This window comes from Syngnathus floridae, chromosome 3 (genome assembly GCF_059516105.1).
Source record: "Syngnathus floridae isolate MCC-2025c chromosome 3, RoL_Sflo_1.0, whole genome shotgun sequence".
NCBI lineage: Eukaryota > Metazoa > Chordata > Actinopteri > Syngnathiformes > Syngnathidae > Syngnathus > Syngnathus floridae.
Window position 1 is genome coordinate 14312443 of NC_142415.1, and position 24149 is coordinate 14336591.

A 24149-nucleotide genomic window follows, 5' to 3' on the forward strand; every position below is an offset into this window, starting at 1 on the left:
AACTAGATGACATTATAAACTCTTATAGGTAATATTTATGCGTCTCAAATGCATTTGAAGAACATTTAATGTATTTGCACTGGTGCAAATAATTAACAGTGTTTGCCAAAATAAGGAAAGACTCTATAAAGCCTCCTCCTCATCCTCTGTGTTCCAGATTGCTGTATTTACCCAGTGAGTGAGTGTGCCTCTTCGTGTGCCCTTGTGTGCTCAGCGGCACTCTCTGAGTAAAGAGTCTGCATGACCTCTGAACCCTAAGTACACTCAACGCGGGCGAAATCAAACAGTCGCTGAGCAAACACAACCCTTATTTGAATAGGCATACACAAGTTTTCCAAGAGGCTGAACCTTTTAGACCAGTGGCAAAGCTACTTAGGGCAGATTTTTAGTTATTTGTATCAGCTGCTAAAATTACAATAATCCTCAGTGAATTAGTATGCAGACTTGGGATGCTTAATGTTTGCCAATGTAAGCAAGAATCCCATTCAACGATCGTATAGATATTTTTTTTGTTCAATATGAAATACTGTACATTTGTTCATAGAGTGAACCACATCAGACAACATATGCATCCAAGAAGAGACCTCTTTGTTTATTTTAGCCCTAAAATATTTGTGTCTAATGTGTGAGAACGTGTGTTTTAAATATGTTTTTTAGCATTCGGGAGACCTAAAAATATTGTATATTTTTTTAAATATGTTTTCAAAATCTCACCTCGTGTGTGGGTCTGGAATGTGTCACCGGGCAAATAACTCTCAACAGAAAGGTATTTTTTTATTTTACTTGGCTGCCGAGTTAAATACTTGATTCTTTCGGTCTGCTGACATATCTGGTTTGTAAACAATGCCATGCTTGCTCACCAGTACACTACAGCGATATCTTTGTTGTATAAATGCATTTTGTCAACAACGCCACACGTATTTTGCATGTGTTCTCAGAACGGTCTCATTGGTTTGCTCGTGTTCTGCGGATGATGTCGTGTTGTTTTACCTGTGTGTGGCCGATGGTTGACTGGGATGCTCTGAATGGTAGAAGTGGTGGCACTTGGCTGCCTGGCGCATTTCTGGCTCCATTGTCTTGGAAACGTCATAATAATGGCCGAACCGAGATGAGGACGCAAGACCACTCTGTGGGGAGGGAAAAAAGTCACACGCATGTTGGGATAAAATAACTCTAGAGTGGAACATTTTAAAAAAAGTATTTGAAAATGTAAAAATGCATGGTCATAGATGACTATCGTGTTTATGTTACAATTTTTTCTTCGCATTCAAATAGACGAAAAGCAGGAAAGCAAATTTGAATGTCGTTACTGATTTTGTGAGGAGGATGGTAAATAGTTTTATGGATGTATGAAAAACCTTTGCCAGAAAACAATATTAAATTGTCCAAAATGAAGATCGAGAAACCACTTTCCAAATATAACCGTTAGAAACACACAAAACGGAAATATGGTTTAACAATCTTTTCTACGGACAAAAAAAAAGTCTCAGACAGACAGAAGACAAGTCATCACTTTCAATCCACAGTATGTATTGTGATGGACTACACAAATTCCAAATCCAACTGTGAACAAATGAGAAAGAGGATTCAAAGACAAAATACTTGTCATATTTGTTTTTCTAACATGTTAAACGAGGGTGCTCCACAACACCATGGTAATGCAATTGCATCGTTTATGGGTCATTCCTCAACATTCCTGCAACAGAGAAGTTAAACAACCACTACCAACACACTCTTAATCATTTCTTCACATAAATGTCCACTTCTGGCTGTGAAAGAAAACGTGTCAGGGACGCAGGGGAAGGCGGATGTTTTCCTGCAGCTGAAAGAGAGAGTTTGAGCTCCTCTCTCTCGGTGAAACCAGGGATTCCATTGTTAGAGGCACCCTTAATCTACTCCTAATCTGGATTATGGGCCCCCGGTGTGCCCTTCTCCTAGTGGGACGAGGAGGTCAGCGGGGCAGGAGGGGGGCTCAGGGGCTCATCTTCTTTTTGTGAGCTGGGCAACCCGCTTAGCGTTCCTTCCCCGCCCTGACAGCCTCACCTTTGATCTGATGTCTTCATCGGGAGAGAGGCACAGTAGGCAACGCCGGCAGAGGTGTGTGTAAGGGGAAAGTAAGCGTTGACTCTGGGGGTGAATTTGGGATGCAAATCCTCTGGTGGGGCTTACCAGTGGTTTGTAAAGACGATTTTACAGGGGAAGGGGGAGAGGTGACGAAAGGACACAGATATAAAGAAGTTTCCAGGGAGAGAGAAAGAGCGAGAGAATCCCCAGGGACACACTGTGTGCTGTTAATCCACATAGCGATATGGATTATAGACCAAAAGGGGGGAGAGAGCAGAAAAGTATAAGGGAGAGGCGGGTCACCTCTGCTCAAAGCGGAAGAAAGAGTGTAGAGCCGCCGACCATAGCAGGGGGAAAGGCGGGGATTTGGGAGAAGACAGAGGCACAGGTCTGGGTCGTGGGGTTGAGCGAGCAGACATGTCAATGCGCAGGCTGCAAAGTACCCTTGTTTCCCAGGCTAAGCAGGGGAGCAGGCGTGTGTATATGAAGGCTGGAGACCAGTGAAAAGCCTACCTATTGCCAGCTAAGTGTGAGTAATCTGCTCCAGCTCTCAAAAGAGAAGCTGAGGCCTCATTCACTCTCAAAGAAGTTCAGACTGCTGATGGATTTAGTGGTGGAGACAATTGCAAAACACACCATGTCCAGAAAACCACGACTGTTCTTATCACTCAAAATCACATAATAACCTGGAATATAACGATGATGTAACAAGTTAAAAATGTGAAGAAAAAAAATTTACACTTGATTACCTGTACTTTTGGAAGATTCTGATAACGCCAGGCAATCTTCATGGCATCGAAACTATCCTGAGGGTCACAAGACAGTCTTGGCGGGTCAGCTGGTTTGTGCATGACAACATCATCTAAAATGGGATCAGGAAGCTCCTGCACACAACGATAAAGAGTAAATGTTAAGTTATAGTTAAAATTAGCATTTTATTTGCAGTCACATTTCATTAAATCCACTCTGGAGCCATTTGTTAAGTTTTTCATTTTTTTGCACCCAATTGTACTGTATTGAATTTGTACAGACCTGGTGAAGTTTTTAATGTGTGTACATCACATCTGCCATTATGATACATTCACCTAATTCTCATAATCGTTTAGAAATTTCAATTACCATAAAAATCCCAATATTTTGTAATTAAAAATATCTATACATTATTTGATTAGAAAAATAGATAGTACAGTATATGCAGGGTCAGAACTCAAGATGTACTGTCAACATAAGAATTGCCGCACACTGACTGATGTGGCTGAATTTGCTGTGATTAAAAATTTTAAATGCAGTCGCACAATGTGGCATTGCCACAAATTAAAGTTGTGAAAGAAATAACAACACTTGTGGTGAAAACATACACAAGTAGCGTACGTACAGCGTGTCTTACGTACGACGTGGCTTATGCAATGAGACCTTATGCTAAATCGCCCAATGTGCAGGGGTGAGTGGCCAAATGAAATTTGGCCTATGTTTCTGATATTGATTGCACATTTGACAGCAATTTGAATTTAACATTGTAAATCCCTTTTAACACGCTCCAGAGGCTTATATCTCGGTCAAATCTCCCCAGAGCAGGTGGTAATTTGATAAGCTTATGTAGGATCCTATTACAATGTGTTCTTTTGGATTCATAAAAGATGATGTAGCAAAGTGAATTTGGATCGTTTGAGCGACTAACACCTATGTATACTCAATGAACTAAATTTGGCAGGTTCTCTGGATGTTCTAGTTATTCTTTTTATTTTATTTTAATTATCTTTATGCGTGTGATAACTGGTTCAAATTTATAAACAACACAATGTAAGAAACTGCACTGATGTGACCATTCATTGCATTCCTTTAATCCAGTGGTTCTTAACCGGGGTCCGATCGAACCCTAGGGTTTCAGTGAGTCGGTCTCAGGGGTTCCGCAGAGCCTCCACTGCGGAGGTCCGAACACACCTGATTTCTCGTGTAAATTCGTGATGAGTGGTCCCGCAAAGGCAACAGCAGAAGTCACACTGATTTGCAGGTATGTAATTTGTTGTGAGTTCATGCATTATGTTGGTTTTGTTCTTTGAACAAGGTGATGTTCATGCACGACTCATTTTGTGCACCATGAAAAAATAAACATCTACGTCTTGAATTTGAAAAAAATAATTTCATTTTTCACTAAAGAGGGGTTCAGTGAATGCGCATATAAAACTGGTGGGGTTCAGTACCTCCAACATGGTTAAGAACCACTGCTTTAATTTAAAAATAAACTTGCTGGAAAATTACTACTTTTAACAATTATAGAATAACAACATGTAGAGAAACATGAAACTCGATGAGTTTTGGCTAACTATAGCGATAAAAACACTAAATAATGTGATATATCCCCATTGAGAGTGCCCCTGTCTTAATAAACCTTTGATATGTAAAGAGAGGGTGAGGCTATGACCCCTCCCACTATCAATCAGTGCGAGAGAGGCCCACCTCCCGTATTTTGGGTGGCAGTTAGCTTCTGGGACCACAGGCCTCTTCACACAGCAATGCGTCGGGAAACAGTTCAAACAATGCCACAACCATGCCACCCGCGACCTTTGAGATACCCCCGCTGACCTGTACGCATCTTTGTTCCTACATTATTGTTTAAACTGTACATTGACAGATGATGGATTGCCTTTAATATTATATGTGATTGAATATCATGTTTGCTCTTTGTAATATATTGATAATATAATATATATATATATGTATACACACACACACACACAGTGTATAGATAAAAAAAAGAGCATTATTGCAAAAGCATTCCATATTGAAAGCAATGTTATGCAGTGGAAGCGTTTTTGAGGCCATTTCAACTTTACATTTTGTTTGGTTTATTTCAACTTTCCTGCCAAAACATAAACTGACATTGACTCACACTTACCTGGAAGATGTCATTTGGGTGATCTTGAGCCGCCGCTAGGAAGAGTTGATGTTGACACACTACTCCTTCTGCCAGGAAGTATTTTAGGATCATACGGGAGTAGCTATCATATCGGTCCTCCTCTGGTGAATAGAAACAAGGGTTGGCAACGTTTCAGAACTATGCTTGTTGATCTTATTTCCAATGAAAAACAAAACAAAAGAAATATCAGATCCCATTACAGTGACACACAAAAAGTTGAAGTATGAGGTGCATTCAGGTATGTACCAGAAGAAAAAAAAATGAAGCTAATGACTACAGACCCTAAGGAAACGATTCCCACACCTCACCTTCATGTCACAGAACTAAACCAAGGAGTCCATCATAGCGTATAAAAGACCTTGTCGATCTATCTAGTCTGACCATTCCTTCACATCACATCTTTGAGTTTAGTTCTCCATGTCTACATCACAGTGCCTGACTATAATCGGTGTAAGGATTTGGCTAACTTAGGACTATCGATGGCACTCGATGTGGCACAATGGCACATCGTAGGTGTTACTCCGTGACGATCACAGTGTGCGTCTTTGTTTTCAACTCGCTTGTCAAGGTTTTGACTTATCATTGTACGAGTACAGTATGTGAACAAATGTTTGGCCACTTATAATAAAGCCTCTGAGTTTCATAATTCTGATATATTTTAAGAATGAGTAAATGATTCTGGTGAGGCCACCAGGGAAACTTTTGCATAATAAGGATGCAAGACCAAGGTTATTATGTTTAAAACTAATAATATAAGTATACCGCTAAAATTTAAAATACATTTTTGTTAATGAAATAAAAATGCTTTTTCAACAAAACAAGAATTAAATGGCGCATCTTACATTTATAAAAGTCATTAAAACACAATTGTTTGTTTTATCTTTTATCTTGTACTTGACAAATACTCCATATATTACAAAACTAACACCGAAACAAAATGAACTTAACCACAAAGCATTTATGAAAAAAATAAATATAATAATACCGAACAACATTTCTCTACAAACTAATCGAAAAGAAAATGAAATAAAAAGAAATTATAACACTGCCCAAGATGGTCAAGCCTTGGAGACTTAATTTTGTTTAATCATCAGCCAATAAAGCCTCCAATGGGTGCAGCCCCTCAATTCAGAAACACCAACTGAGTATCATTATCACTGAAGTAAGAAGTCAAGACTGCCATGTTATTTGGAGTCAGAGCACGAGTGACAGGGCAATCACTTGGTCTACCAAATGAGTCCCAAAGGTACACTTGCTTATGCAACACAAAGTGGCCACCAGGCCATACTGAGCCACAAACCAAAAAAAAAAAAAGATAGCATCATCACCGTGACACCCCCCAAGCAGGACACATAACTCTGCCCAGCATGCCACAGCTGCTTCCTGTCACAATCAGCATTTTGTAAAGATTTCATAGGGTTCTCCAAACAATGACAACTTCTGGGCCAGGGTGGGGAGGGCAAAGGCGACAGTGACAGTTAAAGGTAACGGGCATGCAGCCGACAGCTTGGGAATGACATCCTGATGTGTCATCCTCCAGCATCCAGGGAATTCCGCCTCCCACGTTCCCAGTCTATGTCCTCACCTACGGACTGAGGATGGCCCAGGAAATTCCATGGCTCTTCAATTTGTTGTCGGTGGGGCTCCCTGTCCTCTTATTGATGGCTTTCTAGGTCAGCAGGCCTTTGTGGCTTTCAGCAGGCCCCACAAAGACTCCCAGATGGGCCCTCTCAAGATGGGGCCTATTGTGGCTGTGTTTCTATGGGAGCCTTACAAATGGAACCTCCAGGAGTCATTAGGCTGTAGAAGCAGGAGGGGTGTAAAGGGTGGGGCTTGCGCTTCGGGGTATCGGAGCAACAGGGGGGGTTGGGAGGCAAAGTCATATCTTCAAGGTAGATCAGTCACTTTGGACAGTCATGGGATCATTTTGACTCCGTTTCATCGGGTTATGGTGGTAAAGGTTTGGTAAAGTGGGGAAGGCCTCCATCATACTTGCTTTCACGCAGGGGGAGTAGAAGACTCTTGAATCATATTAGCTGAAGCAGCAGTCAGGGGGAAAATATCTAGGTCATTGTTTCCCTCTTGTGAGACCTCACTCAATGTGCTATTACAGTGTGTGTACAGTATATATGATGGGCGATGAGTCTAAGGGCTTTTTTAACCCTATATTGTTTCTAAATGAATCCATATATTTTTTTGCAAACATACTGTGAGCACAAATGTATCATATCTGTTTTATTACAAGCGTTGAGGATCTTATGATTCACCTGTATAAGCATTTGCTTTTACGAGAATGTTGACATTCAGACATTAAATGTAGGATTTTATTGGAGTCATACAAAAAATGTAAAAAAAATAAATAAAAGGACTTTTAATATTAAATGATCTTTTTTATAACATCCAATCTTACAAAAAATATGTAATGAAATTTGCTATCTAACATATTTAAGGTGCAATTGAGCAACGTCCTGTCAAACACCAACACGGTGAAGCATAATTTAAAGGGGCCATCACAAAAGACATATGATTTTTCCTTCTTTGTTTTAAAAGACAAAACTATAAAACATAAAGTAATTAATAATCCAAATTTTAAAAAGTACTTAGGGGAAGCATACTCCTCATACTAATTGTGTGTTGGCACTTCCTGCAGTGTCCTCTTGTGGAACAATGAAGATCTGGAGCTGAGCTGAATAAACAGGAACCAACGTAAGACACACTTAACTTGAAGCTTTGTTGTCCCACAAGCTTCTGCCTTCGAATAATATTGCTACAAATATTTTCAAAGCTTGCCAAAAATGTAGTGTAAAACAACTATGAAAGATCATCATCCCCCTAAGCAAATTCTCAAGATGTAGTAAAGACACACAAGCTTTTGTTCCTTGTCTAACAGAAGCGAAAGAGAGACGCAAGCTCCTCAGACAGCAGCCATACTGCAAAACCCCGCTCGACCCAACCCCCCAAGTTGACAAATCTGGACAGACAGCTCAAGACACTTCAAAGGCAGACAAGAGCGGTCTGATAATTTTATGTCTGACTCTCACAAACAGGCCATCAGAGCTCAAGGGGCAGACTGTAGGAGACGACTGCCTGAAACAAACATAAACAAACACACACTCCAAACTCCGTCTGACCCACCCACACACACAATACACTAAACAAAACAGATGCACACACACACAGCTCTTTTAGAGACAAGCAGAACACACGCACACATACACACATTTCACCTTTACTGTGTCTCTCATTACCAGATGAAACCAACCGTGCATTGATTCACAAAATGGAAGGGAAGAACGCATTAGTGTGTAATCATCGACTCCTGCATCGATTTGGGGGATGAATTAAAGGGCAAAGCAATATCATCAGTTTGGTATAGGTCTTGGATACACACATTTGCAGCTTCAAATGAAAACAAGAATATGGTAACCTTACTGTCTGCCAGCGTCCACAGCCTTGTCTATGTTGAATGATAATAATAATAATAATAATGGGCCACTGGAAGACATTTTTGTTTTAAAAAAAAAAAACACGTGCTTTGATTCTAAAAAGCGCATCTGTTCGGGCAGCATATTTATTAAAGGTTACCGTGAAGGTTTGCACACCTCGGATTCATGAGAAAAAAAGCATCATGTCATTCATCAACTTCCTGTTCCACAGATAAAAATGGCAGTTAATTCTGTCAGGCGAGCAAAATCCCCCAGTGGCCCGATAAAAAAATAACGTGAATCTTTGCTGGTTGCTTCTAAATATTTGTCAAGAAGCAAGCAAGGTGGCATCGGCAATCTCTCTTAAGCATGAAGTCAAAGGCATTATTATTTGTAGAACACTGAGACAGGATTCTTTAGAGCAGGGGTGTCAAACTCATTTTTTTTGGCGGGCCGCATTGTAGTCATAGCTTCTTTCGGAGGGCCATTATGACTGTCAACCCAAATACATGTATGAACACCTCATATTATACACAATAAAAGCTACAAAACAAACTGACAAATAACTCGCTTTCAAATCAGAAGAGTAAAAACTGGTCAAATATTATTAAAAGTGAAGTCAATTTGCAATTCTAGTAATGACACGAATCTGATGCACAATTTGATGTGGCGGGACGTATCTGGCCCCCGGGCCTTAAGTTTGACACATGTGCTTTAGAGGCACAAACCTTGGAAAGGGTAGCGGAAAAAAAAGGTCCAATAGGTTACTCCCAACCACCAAGAGACTTCCGTTTATCGTGAGCAATTTGGAGGGATGCACCCAAACAATTAATTGCACTTGCAATTACAATACAAGAAACAAAAATATCTTATAATCATAACATTTGTGATTTCACAGTTGTCGTTTGATATGTGTGCCAAAGAGTAGAACATTGGTTAAAATCACCCGTCCTGAACACAGTTAAGAAGACAATAGGAGGAGGACATGACAAAGGTCTCACCTATGAGGAGCACTGTTCCAACTGCCAGACCACCACCTGGTAAAAAAAAAAAAAAAAAGGTTAGGGTATGCATAATAAAAGGAACATACATTTAGGAGATAGTCTCATTCACAATAAAACTGGAAAACACTTTTATTTATTTGTTTGTAATATCTGCAACAGTGATCATTAATGTGGTACACCAGATTCACCAGTGATGGGACATTGTGATTTTCTAGGAAGGTTTCTCATCATTTTTAAGATGTGAACACTGGCAGAGGTGATGACTGCCTTTTACTTATTCTCAAGCCAACAACAGTAGAACAATTGTGGTTTGATTTACAAAATGTACTGGGCAGGATTTTGGTGTTAAATCCCATGAAGTAACTAATCACAAGTAAAATCATGTTAAGTGCAGTCGTTTATATCCAAGCAAGTCATCACATACACGGATGGAAAACGATCAAACTGTCGAAACATGTCGAAAAACACGAGAGAAAAGCTTTACTTGTCAAACCGGACTTCAGGCAAGCGAATGCCCAACATAAAAAACCTACAGCCATGCATGCAAAACATTGTTTGGTCCTAGGTGCAAGCTGAAATGACATCTCAGCACACTGACCGAGCAGATAGTCGAGGGATGTGACACCGGTCGAAACTAGAAGCTGTCCGTTTTGCACCGAGAGTCTTGTACCAGGTATGCTTAATAACTTGTTCCTTGTCTTCTTTTGAAAACTCGTAGTGTTCAACGGTGCACGTTTGACAGACTGTTTACACGCATCGCTGACGGAGGCTGCCATACTGCTTTGAATCGCGGTGACAGCTTCCGCGTTTTGAAACACGTTAACCAATCACAGAAGACTTTAGTAGCTGTGACAAATGAAAGTTGCTCTTGTTGCGGTGTGACAGCAGCTCCATAATAACAAATGCATCGTCTGAGCATTGACGCTGTCAGTTTATCCAGGTGAGCCAACCGACATTTACTCATTTCATTCAGTGGTAAATTTTCTTTCTCCCCTCTAATTTATTGCAACCAGTAATTATTAAACTATTTGTGAATGATCCTGTCGTGTCGTATCGCTATGCTCAAATATGACCTTGTCGGTCCATGCATTTCTTCTGACTATTCTGCAGCGCTCGGCACATCCAGAATAAAACATTTTGGATTTGTAGATTTGATTCCTGCTCAAGTGACAGTTTGAAGTGAGGTTTTAACTATTGCATATCATGCGTATATGAATTTTAACGATTAGATATGGAACCACCTTGTGTCTGAACATGTGGGTACTTTATCCCCTTAAGAGCCAGCTATTCACTGTATAACATACATATGTTAATTTCCGATTTTATATATAAGTATGGTAAAGTATGTAAAAGCAGCCATTTCTGGACATCTTAATATATTTCTAATAATATTTCAACTAAAATATTTCTCATTTAATCATTTTGGAAGTTCAAAATATTAGGAACATATTATTGTAAAGTCTCCTACACATCAATATGATTAGACATGATATATTTTCTCTTGCTGTTATCAAGAATAAATCTGACAAAATTTAGGCTTATGTATAAATTAGTATTCATGAGGCTGTACAGTGTGGTGGTTATCAAATTTCGATTGTTTTGCTTGGAGCAGGTCCATGCTCAACTAAGAATTAATACCATTGCTAATTTATTTGTAAAGAATGGTCTATTGATTTAGCTTTTGCATTGGATATTCTTTGATACTACTTGTGGAAGTGAATAATCTGTCCTATTAAAGTGCAGTTTTAATTTGTAACTCAAGTTACAAAATGTTCATTGGCGATAACTTGCACAGCTTTAAACTTGAAATCAAGTCCAAATTTTCTTAACAAGGGATAGGTTCCAGCACACCCGCGATCTTTGTGAGAATAAACCGGTTCAGAAAATGAATAGATGGATAATATGTTTGACAGGCCTCCAGTAGTCTATACACCACATTTTGATTAATATTGCATTTGCGAAATGCAAATGTGAACTCCACCTGTTTTTATCCATCTCAGCGGGTGGCCATTTTTCACATACTGGCGCCTGAAAATGACATCCCAGTTACTCAGGTGACGACCAATCAGTTTTTAGGCTAGTGGGGTTGCAATAACCATAATATTGTCAAGAAAGTATTTTACATGACTTTCTCTTCAAGAACCTTGGTGTCATACAAGGCAATACCAATCATTGGTGTGGGCAATAAGGTGGGTTTTAACACTTTTAACACTGATTAAGTGACAAGTGATGAGTGTAATCTTTAAGACAGCTGAAGAATAGCTTTGTGTGTCAAATAGAGGCCACAGGCAGCATAAGATCACAGGATACTGTACGGCTCCAGAGGAAACTATTGCCCAACTGCTCACTTTATAAGCGCTCTCAGCAAAGGCAGCCCCGCTGTTTTGACAGCGACACTGAGATTTATATGTCCTGACAGAGGGCCAAGGGAATATATCATGACTGACGACACTAGCCCCATTTGAGTCGAATAAGATGCTCTAACTGACCTGCTTCTCAGCAGGAAGGCCCACTTGCAGTTCAACATGCAGGAATATGAATTGAGAGCTGTAGGACTCCATCAAGCCGCAATCAGTTGCTGAAAGACCAAATGTTAGAATGTACAGTACAGATACGGCTACAGTCAGTTGGTTTGTAAGTTGGTGCCAAAGCTCTCCGCACAATGCAACTAATATTAATAAAATGAGAAAAAAGCATACATTGGAAAGTAAGCTAGGTTTAGTCATAATAAGGATCCCCTCCAAAGCAGAAATCTTGTAATACTTGTAAGGTATTATACCATGCATGAGCATGGCCATTTAACATCTCGTCTTCCACTAGAGCCGGTTGTCGGTCAAATTGTATTTTTTATCATAGTCCCAAAAAGCACACACGATAATGCAAATGATTTTGCACTTTTTCATTCTCTAAAAATGCCCTGTACAGTACAAAATTATTGTAAACAAATCTAAAAAAAGCTTGAAACTGGAAGGTTTATTCAAACTTACATTGATTGTTCTGGAGGGGGAGATAATGTACATGAAATATATTATTCTAAGGTTTATTCAAACTTACATTGATTGTTCTGGAGGGGGAGATAATGTACATGAAATATATTATTCAATACATAAGATACATATGAATAAAATGATAAGTACAGCTGATCGCACGAGCCGTGATCTTAGTGCGCTTCCTATTTTACACCTAGCTGCGACACTCCTTTGACCTGCGTGCCGATGTTGATGCTAAGGTAATGTCCATGCCTTTTAGATTTGATTGAATATTCATCTAAAAATTCAACATTTATTACACGACAAATTATGGTACAGATGTTAGCAAATGTTATGGAAGTGGATAGACATGATTTGCTCTCATGGGCCTCATAAAATGATGTGGCGGGCCGAATCTGGACCCCTAGCCTTGAGTTTGACACCTATAATTTAAGCTATTATCTCTATTATCTGGTTAGGTAAAGGTCTAATTGCTGTAAAATCAAACAAAATAACTGAAGTAGCAAACCTATCAATTTGAAGTGGTCTGTGAAACAAGACAATGTAGCAGAAGTCTCACAGTACGACAACTAGGTAGGTGACTCGTGTTATTGAATGACATCTCATAAAATATGACAAAATTAGTATCATAGTGTTGCGGGGTGGTTGACAGTAATGTTTAACTTAATAGAATCATTAATCTACATGTAACCCTACCTATTACCTGTGATGTATTGTTTTAATTATACAGTTTTTATAGTTTTGCTTGTTTTCTGCGACATCTGTAACCTAATTTTACTGAATCTCTTGAATCCTATTCCAACCACCGTGGGTGTCGTGGTGAAAGGACTGCGGTTTAATTGTGCAAAAATAATAACATTTTTCCATGTGTCCTTGGTACATGTGTGTGTTTATTTTGTTGTTAGTATTATCCAGGGGCTGTATCTGATTGCACTATATAATGGTAGTAGTCATAACATGTCAGACTTTTCCTGGTTCTACTGTTTTGGTTTCTTCACTCTATCTTTGCAATTTGCTAGAGGTTTTTGTGTTTGAAGAATGCAAGATTATCATCAACATGCACCATATTTGTGTTGGTAACCATGGAAGGAAACAAATATTCCAAGCACAAAAGAGTGCTACTATGTAGTAGCGTCTAATTTAGTTTTAAGTGTTGACCTCTTCATATCATCCGAATATCTTCAACTCCCTGTAGATATTTAATTAACTGCGGAAACCACATTTATTTTGATACATTTGCGGGAAAAGGGAAATCCTCTTTGGAAAAGCCAAGATTTGTGTTGTGGTTGGGTTATCTGTCATTCACTAGTGTTAAAATATCATAGTCTTTGTCAGGAGCAGGTCATAGCAAAACATAGACGCCTTTGTCAATGTGATCCAACACTAGATAAGATCTATCCGCTCTCTCAGCACCAGGCCACCAGCCACATATATGCTTGCGGTCAATACAATAAGGCTTAGTGGCTACTTTTTCCATTCAGTGTAATTGGCTGGGGACTCTGTCAAATCACACTTCCTTTCAGTTCATAGCAGTTGTATTCATATCACTTGGCTATTATTTGCTCTGGCTTGACCCATTGATTGTGGGTTTAAACCCTCGGCTCCTCAAATAGTAGCCTCGCTCAGCTGTTTCACGGCTGTGTTGCTGTTAGCGACAATGAAAAGAGCAATATGGAGATCAGTGGTTTCAATTAAGCCTTGAATACAAGGCATACCTAGAAGAGATGGGGGTTGGACCAACAACTCTGCGACTGTGACTTTCGCATCTGTCACTCTCCGTCCAGCCAGGTGTCTGTGTCTAAATCAGCAGGATTAACTCCGATTGCACCGATAGTAGAAACAGACCCCCCTCACTGCCAAACCACCTCCCTTTTATTGTTCACATTAAGATCAAATTAAGCTTTGCGCAATAGGACTAAAGCCCCACCCTCTTCTGCCTTCTGCTGCCCAGAGGAAGACATCAGAGGTGCGATTGGTTGCCTCTCTGATGCTCCCTGCTCCTCCAGACTCCCTTCCATCTGGGATCCTCAGGGAGAAGAATATCTGACAAGGGGCTTGTAAGCCTCTTAGCCCCCCTGTTGCCTGGCTCTCTCTCAGCCCATGTTTCCCTAATTTAGTTGTGTAAGGAGTCCAGCGCTAGGCCCTTGTGTGCTGTTTGGATTGAGATTGTCTTTGTGGCTCTAATAGACTGGCCATGTATATCAATTAACACTACTCAGCCAATGGCAGGTTCCAGTCCCTGGAGATCAGTAGCTGTAATTCCTATTGGAATATTTCCTCATGGCCCCAATAATGTCCAAATTAAATCACCATTTTAAATTAGTAGTTGTGTATGGAGGGGTGTTAGGGTCACACTGAGAGTAAATAAGTAATACTCGAAAAATGAAATAATGGAAATACAATATTACATGGCAATTGGTTCTTTTGTGAGAATTGTGTACTCATTTACCAGCATTAAAAAAAATGATAATATATGGCACGTGTCTTAAAGAGCCTTCTGTCTTCTTTATCTTTACTATTTTAACAGTGACATTTGTCGTCATTTTAATGACTTTTAAGAATGGAACATGTTAGCTGTAAGCTGTTGGTGTGATTTTTCATCATTGCAAGTCACCTCATTTTCTAAGACACGGCACAATTAGACATGTCAGTGCGTATCACTTCCACTTCATTGTCACTTACGTCATAGTGACATTCAAAATGTCAGCCCAGGTGACACGTACGCCTGATTGTGTCCTTCACTCACTTTTGACAGTTGGATGGATGGACGCGATGTAATCAACATTCATTGCATTTGATTTACATGTGTCATTTGTCTTCTTTGAGTTACTTGTGTTTCTTTGCTAAGAGGATCACAGAGTTAAACACACAATGAGGTGTTGTCACCGACTGCTATTCAGCTATTCATTTGGGATCCCCTTCTTTTCTGCGCTGTGGTACTGTGCCATGACTGTGGGAGACCATTGGCCGCAGATGGTTCTGCAGAGAGGGCTGCGCTGACTTTCTTTGTTTTCCCATGAACGTGTTTAGCGTGTAATCCTGGATTAGCGGGGAGACTTTGTGTTAATTTACAGCTGTAAATCAGTATTCGATTAATGTCGGAGCTGACACATACGTGCTGGGTATTAAAGGGCAAGACAGTGTGGCTTTGCTGACTCTAGGGAATCTGAGGTAATAGAGGTCCACGTCACATCTCTGCGATGTCCACCTTGTGATGCATCCCAAAGGAGTGACTGCAGCTCCTATGTACACATCATATGAGCCACGTAGGTAATGTTATTGTGTGTGCACATTCACACCACATGCATGCACACATGGCACACACTATCAATGACAGAGGGTGCCTCAGAAAACCAGGCGGCTGCATATGGACTCTCTTGATATCAACCACTGGCTGTGTGATCTTGTTATGCAAAGTCCCTTAATCCCCACCTTTGCTGAATGCACACTGGAATGGAGGAGGAGTGGTTGCGGGCGGGGGGAGGCGTCACACACTGATATGAAGGCAGCTGTACGGCAGCCGTGTTACTGTAGCAAAAAAAAAAATTTGATCCTCATCCTAGCAGGAGAAAGAGCTCATGTGAGATGTTATGCAAGTGCCATGAGGCACCAAGTTGACAAAGATGGAGGTTCATAGAGTTTAAAATCAGCCCTTATTGATGACTTGTGTGGGAAAAACTTGATGGGCCCTGACCTCAACTCCATATACATTTAGGTTGAAATGGAACTGGAAAATGGATAGTGGGCACCCGGACCTTTCATCCATCAACAAAGACCTTTGACCTAAAAGAAATAATCCAGCAGACCAACATCTTTCTAGAGACAAAGTGGAGAATATCTTCAGGTGTAATTTATAACTGAAAGCTGAATTGGTGGAATGAAGTTGACATGAACGAGACAGCATTGTGTCTGTTTTGTGTGCGTGTATGTTCGAATATTTGAGTGGGGGTTATGGGATTACGGGTAACACCTTTGGAAGGGCTGGGAGAGCCACCTGACGCTCGGTCTGTCGGGAGCCTGGGGAGAAAGTGGGGTGGCGGTGGCCGAGCAGAGAAGAAATTGGGGGTCTAATCCCTGTCCATCTATGGGAAGTCATTCCCTGAGCTCTGAGGATTTGGGGCTTTGGTTTCCGCTCTGCTTGCTTTGGTTAATAATACCCTGGGAGGGGACGAAGACACAAGGGAACGAGACAGAAGGAGTCAGGGTGATGGAGAAAAAAAGATTTCTTTACCCTGTGGTGAACTGGCAGGACAGCGGCCTGAGCTGAAATTGTTTGAAGAGGAGACAAAGCTTAAAGCCAAGCTGTGGCCGTTCTTTTCTGTTTTATCTGTTGGGAGAGGTGAAGTGTATATCCAATGTGCAGGACTTGTGTACAAATGCTCTTTGCCCTCTGTCCGTGCAGCAGCTTGAGTAAAAGTCAATACGCTAAGTGTGACTGAGGTGTTTGCTCACAAGCCACATATATCTTGTGTGTGTGTGTGTTTGTGTCAGTGTTTTTCAGGACACACTGATGGCACCTTGTGTTTCTATGTTCCTGAGAGAAGCCGATAACTGCTCTAAACATTAGTAGCGATGGTGTGACGGTCATGGTGCAGAGGTGCCTTGTGTGCAAGTGTCACAGCTTCTATGTTTTGTCCATCACCTGAGCTCAAGGTGTTGATTGGTCTGTCATACAACGGGTCAAGGTTCGGGGCAGTTTTGTGGTGTGAACTGACTTCTGAGAATGAAACACCAGGGAACGTGTGCCATCTTAGCCAACTGTGACAACCTTTTCTACACCCTTAAGAAATTAAGCCCCAAATGGCTTGTGGCTTTAGAAGGTCGAGATAAGCGTGACGTAACGTGGACTTAAGGCTGTTTATGCTCCAACGTCTTTTGCTGGAAATGGTTAAAAAAGCTGGAAATGGTTAAAAAAAAATTGTTAGTTTTGTAATTTTCACAATGGCGTTTTGAAAGTTAAAAAGTGGACATCTTTGAGTGTGATACCGTTTTACGGATCTGGAAAAAATGACAACATATTAGGGAACAGTTTTTTTCTAGGCTATCACCGTCAAAACAAAAACTGTCGACCATTGGGCTTGTGCGTACTGCGTAGTGTTAAAAACTCAAAAGAGAACCTATTCAGTCTTTACTTGATTGTTGCCACCATGTTTTTGTAACTTTTGATGTCTAAGAAATTGCACCCATACTTTGTAGGTGGAGATGATCCGCCGTGTGCTCGGGAAGACCTTGGGGTTTGTAGGCTACACCATCCAGTATGGCTGCATTGCACATTGCACCTTCGAGTACATCGGAGAGATTGTGGTGGTTTGTATAATCACAGCAACGACGACAACAATGTTGTCATGTGCGCAGGCTTGTTAACTGTTGTTGTTTTGCAGTGCTCCGGCCCATCAATGGAGCCTACCATTGTCAACAAAGATGTTGTTTTCTCAGAGCGAGTGACACGGCATCTTTGCAAAATACAAAAGTGGGTAGCAGTCTTACACTATGCATGTACATTTTGCAAATTTGTGCTGAATACCTTGAGCAAGATTGTTAGAAAATGAATTGATGAAATGTACTCATGTCTTATCTCATATCAAAAAAACAAATCCTAAATGACTTTGTATGTTTTCTTCCAGGGGTGATATTGTGATTGCGAAAAGCCTATTTGACCCCAATATGAATATTTGTAAAAGGGTAATTGGGTTGGAAGGTGACAAAGTCTGCACGAGTGGTCCCTCAGATCTTTTTAACACCCACACATTTGTAAGTATATCTACACTATTTAATGTATTTGTAAAAATATGGTTGTAATTATAGGAAAACAATCTCTACATAATGGAAAAACTTCACCTTTTTCTTTGTGTACTCCGACCTCTGTAATTGTTCATGTTTCAGTGTCACGGGCCAATTTTGTGGTTTTGGTCAAAGTGTCCGCTTTTGACAACAGCTACTATGTTTTGTCAGTGAGAAGGCCAGAAAGTGAGCAGAGGCTCTGTTGGTGAAACGACTGTCATTGCTTTTCTATTACTGATCTCCCCAACACCCACAGCTCAGGCCTGCAATCTCTCTGAAGCCTGCTAGAGTTAGTGCCAGCTGAATGGTCAGACTGATGGGTGGGTGGAGGTGGAGGTGTGTGTGCGTGTGCGCGTGTTTAAGTATGCACATTGTTCTGTAAACCAAATATTGCATTTATGTTGCATATCTTTGAATTTATTGTGCTTTATGGATAAAGGGGCATCTGGCCTGGATCAAGTCATGTTTAGTATATGGAATGGGCAAGTGGCTTGCTGTTGGTTTCGCGTCACTGAAACGTACAGAGAATTTAAATTGCATTCGGCGTCATCCTTGCATTTTATTTTATGTTTTCAGAATGAAGCAGCATGCTCAGCTGCTTTCAGGTTTTGGTAAATTTGAATTTAACACCTGAAGGATAGCTAAAATATAGTGTAGCTTTCAGATTTTACCATATGTCCTCACTCTTTCCCTTTGATTACTGATTCATATTAAATACATTTCTTAACTCACTATAAAATAGTGGCACACTGATTACTCTGTTGACTTTTTAACCAGATGATATTCCCTCTGTATCATAAAGTCTTTATTTTGGCGTCCTGCTTCGCCTGTACTGTCTCTGATGCAGCAGCTCAGATTTAAAATTTTAAGAGACCAGAAGGCCATTGTTCAAATAAAAGTTTGGCCTTCCTTCAGGGTGACATAAAGATGATGAGCATGAGTGTATGTGTGCAATGATGTTAGGCATTATGGGACCTGTAAAGATGAGTTTCACAAGGCGGTCGCTGTCATCGCCTCTTTTTTTGCACAGACAGGCTGGCATGTCGTCTCCATCCTGAGAGATCCAACTGCAGGCTAATTGCTCTGTCACCTTTTTAGAAATGATCTCTGTGTCTGAGCTATTGTGTCAAAACAATGACACTTGATCCCTAATATTACTGCGCACAGGGAAAGAGAGAGAGGAGGACAGGCTGGTGAAGTGACAGAAAGATTAACCCCCCTCCCTCCATACGATGCCTTCTATGCACTTTAGATTGACAGAGCAAGATAGTGAAAGATGAACTCTGGCTCCATGCATGTATTTAATTTGGCACCTCAATCATGTTAACATAATGAGCACGGTAATAATGTGGACATTTAACAAAACACGCCCACTCACTGAGAGGAGCTCCACTTTCAGTCCTCGACAGGTACACAAATGCTTCCTATCAATTCAGCCTGTTCGACAGCGGGCTGGATGCTGCTGTCCATCATGCCACACATGCTGGCAGTGTATTTGACTGTATTATTACAAGTCAGGTTATTCCATTGCCGCTGTAAAGTACAACAAATTTCATCGCTTAAAATTACGCCTCCATCTTTTCTTTTCTTGGAAAATGAGAGGAGAATGGATAAAATAAGATTATGATGCCACATGTGGCCCACTGGTGTCTATTCGTGGCCCCTGAACTTGTCAGGAATATTTGGGTTGGGTCAGCACATGCATAACGGTGATCTGGCTTCAAGTGGCATTTTGACAGCTCCACTTACCTGAACTAGCAACAGTGGCAAATTCCTCCACCGTGCTGTCTGTTACACGGCCACTTAGAGTTAACTGCTTCGAGTACAACTTTTGTTTTTGGAGAAGTTTGCGTATTGACACTTTGGTAGCTGAAGGAGCCTAGATGCAATGAAAATGGGGTCATTTTTTTAAATTATGTTCATTTTAATCAATGTCGAAACGGGAATGGTATCTAATTGTAGTTCTTATTTTAGTTTTAAATAAGAAAAGGACATTGTGTCATATATATAGTATATAGTATTTTTTTTTTAAAGTCACACCTCTTAATAGCCTTAACCTCACCAAGTGGTTTGGCTCAGTTAGATACAGTACTGATTTTACTATTATATTCCCATTGTATAGTGTATGGCCCCTGTTTCACTTTTCAGCACCCATTTGATTGTGTGTTGCTTGCATTGCATATTACCATTTACACCCAGTGGTGGAGCTGCAACAGTGCTGTGATTAACTACAGAAGAAAATATTTAAGATAAAAATACTTGGGTAGAAATATTTTCTTCTGCCCCTAAAATCTGTCGCACTCTCAGAATCCTGCATAACTTTTATGCTTCCTTGTGCTTCAAAGTCTTGGATTTCTCTAGCAATGGGACATAATGCCAAAATGTTTCATGCGCCTCACATCAGTGAGTTTTAGTTTTATAGAACCAGGAGTTGAGTGGAAACAAGGTTCTGGCTTGTCAGATGACAAACGACGTTGCGTCTTTTGCCTTTGCTTGGGAGCCAGCATATGTTACCATGTTAATGAGGTGTAATGGTGGGAATCCAGCATGCTGACATATGCTTCTCCGATGACTCCTTTAATGATATTCATTTGCGTCAACGTTATTCACCGAGTTGTTTACCCCATGTTAGGTCAACACGTCAGTGCCTCGAGATTATGTCACGTCATCTGTCTCAATTATGAAAAATGAAACAAAACAAACCATCCCCTCTGTCGGATGGACAATCAGATCGGCCGAGTGGTGCCGGTGAAGGAATCAATGTTGTTTAGCTTTACCCGTGCTATCATTCCAGAGCACATTTGCCATTAAAAAGTTAGGCAACGCCAAAATAGACTTGCCGATTGTGATGCCCATTATGACAATATAATGTGTTGTTGATCCTGTCTGCACATATAGGGGGGACAGCGCACTTAATTAGGGCCTTGACAAGCCTACTCTCCTAAAGTGATGAGATTAATCATAATTGGTGTCATTGTGAATTAGAGCCTGCTTGGATGACCACCCCACTGGCAGGTCGGACCGCGATGGAGACCCTTGGACACTGCTGCTAGCAGTAGTTTAAAACTCTCTCTCTCTCTCTCTCTCTCTTGCTCTCGCTCGCTCTCTCTCTCGCACTCTCTCTCTCTCTCTCTCTCTCTCTCTCCCCCTCCCACTCTCTCTCTCTCTCGCTCTCTTGCACTCTCTCCCCCACTCTCTCTCTCTGCCCAGCTAACTCAAGCCACTCTCCTGCTTTGAGGGGTGCAAATCTCAGCCAACAGACTAATGACCCCCGTTTGAAGTTTTCCTAAATCCTACTCCGACCCTGCCCGTTACCCATGACCTCTCTCCTAATAAAGTATGGGGTTAAAGAGGGACTGGCAGATTGACGTTAAGATGAGGGACTGATCGCTGAAGCAACTCACCAGAAGGGTAGTGGAGCGGGTGTATCCAGAGGTCAGGGAGATCTTGATTTTTGTTTTTGTTTTTTACAAAAAACAGAAATCACGTAATATCTCATAAAATTATACTGTATATATTCACTGGTTTTGCCCTGTGTTTAGGCATCTGCTGTATGTTTTTAGGTGCCAAAAGGTCATGTATGGCTAGAGGGCGATAACCTCACGAACTCCACTGACTCAAGGAGCTATGGCCCAGTTCCTTATGCCCTCATTCGAGGGCGTGTTTGCTTGAAGGTAATACAGAATCATGGTGTCATATACAGTGTGCTGTACATTTAAATGTCATATACAGCTCTAGAAAAAAATATCAGTTTATGCCAAGAAATGGCATGCTAACAAATTCTCTACCTAATAGCAAGATTGCCAAAGTCAGTTATGAATTAGACCTTAAAAGATTATCATAACCCGGATGATTAAGAGTAGACACAAAAAGGAAAGGAAAATATTTTTTAGCAAGCATTTTAGTTGATATTGTACTGCAAGCAATTTTGATATCAAGCTAACAAAATCTTTGTTGGGATTCAACGAAAGTGAAATGTTTGTCATTTTCTGTAAATTTCTATCTGTGCCCAAATTCTATCCTTCAAGTCATCTTATTTTTCTTTGAGTTGTTTAAAATATTTATCCTATAAATGTGTCAGACTCACTAATATGAGATGCAATTTAAATTTTAAATACAATGGTTTAGTTTTAGTCTGGTATTGATTTTATTTGAGTTTTTTTCAAGCCACAATGGCCACTTTAAGCCCCCTTAGAAGATATGAGTCAGTTGGAAGTTCAAAGCAAGTGTGTCCGATTGACCAAAGCCTGGACAACATATTGTCTAGCTTTCCATTCTGCTATGTTGTCATGTCACTGGATGTCATACCAACCACGACCCCGGAAACGGGTCAGCCAACCTTCTGTCCATCTGATTGGACAGCGGCACTCCACTGGAGGGCTTACTGAGACAGCTGATGAAATAACAAGATCTTGCTTAAAGTCTCACACGTCATTAAGTGCCATATTAACAAACGCGTCGAGCAACTTGTAATGATAATAAGTTTCCCATTGAATATTTTTTCTTCTCTTTGCCCCAAACAGATCTGGCCCCCAGATGCTTTTGGAAGCCTTAGTGAAAGTCCAACCAGACGGATCGTTAAAGATCAGGATGATTGTGGTTCACATTGACATGACTTTCTCTCATTTTTAAATAAATTTCTAAAAGAAAAACCATATTGTGTGGTAAGTAATTTTGGTCATTTTTTTTACTGTACTGACTACTTAACCAGGTAATTATCATCATATTTATTTATTTTCTTTTTTTCCACATACATCACTAATTACTGTGAATTGATTTTCACTTCTGTAATATTAAATACAATCTTAGAGTGTTTACCTCTGTTCGGGTATATCATCCAAAGTATTAAAGCTTTACATGCGGACAATGAATTAAAAATCATGAGGGAATTTATGCAATCTTGTTTACTGTTGATGTAAAACAGCTTTTAAAATGCAACTTAACTATATTTTCATTTTAGATGCCATTATCCTGGAGAATGAACTATTCATTTCATGTTTACTCTTTCTTAGAGTGGCCAAACAAAAGCCCCATTGTTTAATTATTTGTTAGGCTACTGAGGCAATTGAAAATATGTTAACATTTGCCATTGAAGCATACAATATTAATAAGCACTTAGTGAGGACTTTGTTCATCACCGAATAGAACAATATAAAAAAATACTTCTGAGGTTCACTGAGTACATTAGCATTTCTTTTCTTTTTTTTTTTTTTTTTTTTAAATCTGCAGTAAAATTAATAATTCTTTGGATTTATTTCGCTGAGTGTATGTGCATCATTATGCGCTTCTGTGTTTTCTATTAAGTTACCAGACATATTTAATATTACTATATCACTCTTATCTTACGTCAGTGTTTTCTGAAAATTGGTTTATTGGACTAATTCAGGTTCAACATTCAGCAGGAGCTGACTGAAGAGTTTCTGAACAGTAACAAAAAAAAGAACCCTTCATGTTTTGATATCATAATGCATTCATCAGTCTGCTGACTGCTGCAAAATGTTTTTGCTGTACTGCTGCTGTCATTTCTTAAAGGCCCTACTGCTCTTCAGAGTACATTCACATAGTGAGCTGCTGAAGCTCAGCTGGTCAGTCTCCAAGGCAGAGAGGGACACTTCTTCGTCCCAGCTCCCTAAGGGAAGTGTGTTCCAGGCAGCCGTGGGTCCCTGTCCAGCTGCTTCCTCTGTCTGGAGGGGGGCCAGAGGGTCAGCGACAAGGCTCCGTGTGACACTGAATTATCTGCCTGAGTGTGATTGTGCCTGCTGGGAGGGATGCTCAAGATTGTGAGAGAGCGTGCGTGTGTGTTTGCAGCTGAGAAAAAAAAAAATCTTTATGTGGGCTTTTTGCTTCAAGCATATCTTTGTTTCTCAAGGTTTAATATTCATCTGCTGCGTGTCAACACAGTGCCAGCGTTGGGCTGAAATGCTGACACAAGTAGTCTTGGTGAGTCCGTTTGCCCTATTGCTGGAGC

The 24149-nt window shown here is 40.4% G+C and overlaps 2 protein-coding genes across 2 annotated transcripts in view; one reads left to right on the forward strand and one right to left on the reverse strand.

The window, feature by feature from the left end:
- Window positions 1-10205, reverse strand: part of elp4 (elongator acetyltransferase complex subunit 4) — a 43880-nt gene extending 33675 nt beyond the window's left edge. The window contains exons 1-5 of the mRNA XM_088370635.1: window positions 10009-10205; window positions 9408-9443; window positions 4961-5082; window positions 2814-2948; window positions 991-1127 (exon numbers count right to left, since the gene is read on the reverse strand). Of these exons, the coding sequence (XP_088226761.1) occupies window positions 991-1127; window positions 2814-2948; window positions 4961-5082; window positions 9408-9443; window positions 10009-10186 (608 nt within the window). The 5' untranslated portion in view covers window positions 10187-10205. The remainder of the gene's footprint in view (window positions 1-990; window positions 1128-2813; window positions 2949-4960; window positions 5083-9407; window positions 9444-10008) is intronic.
- Window positions 10206-10214: 9 nt separating this feature from the next.
- On the forward strand, window positions 10215-22836 carry immp1l (inner mitochondrial membrane peptidase subunit 1). Its single transcript, XM_088370636.1, has 6 exons — window positions 10215-10350; window positions 17597-17707; window positions 17782-17870; window positions 18025-18151; window positions 21745-21855; window positions 22705-22836. Exons 2-6 carry the CDS (start codon window positions 17603-17605, stop codon window positions 22789-22791), a joined length of 519 nt encoding a protein of 172 aa, XP_088226762.1. The 5' UTR covers window positions 10215-10350; window positions 17597-17602; the 3' UTR covers window positions 22792-22836.
- Window positions 22837-24149: the final 1313 nt, after the last annotated feature.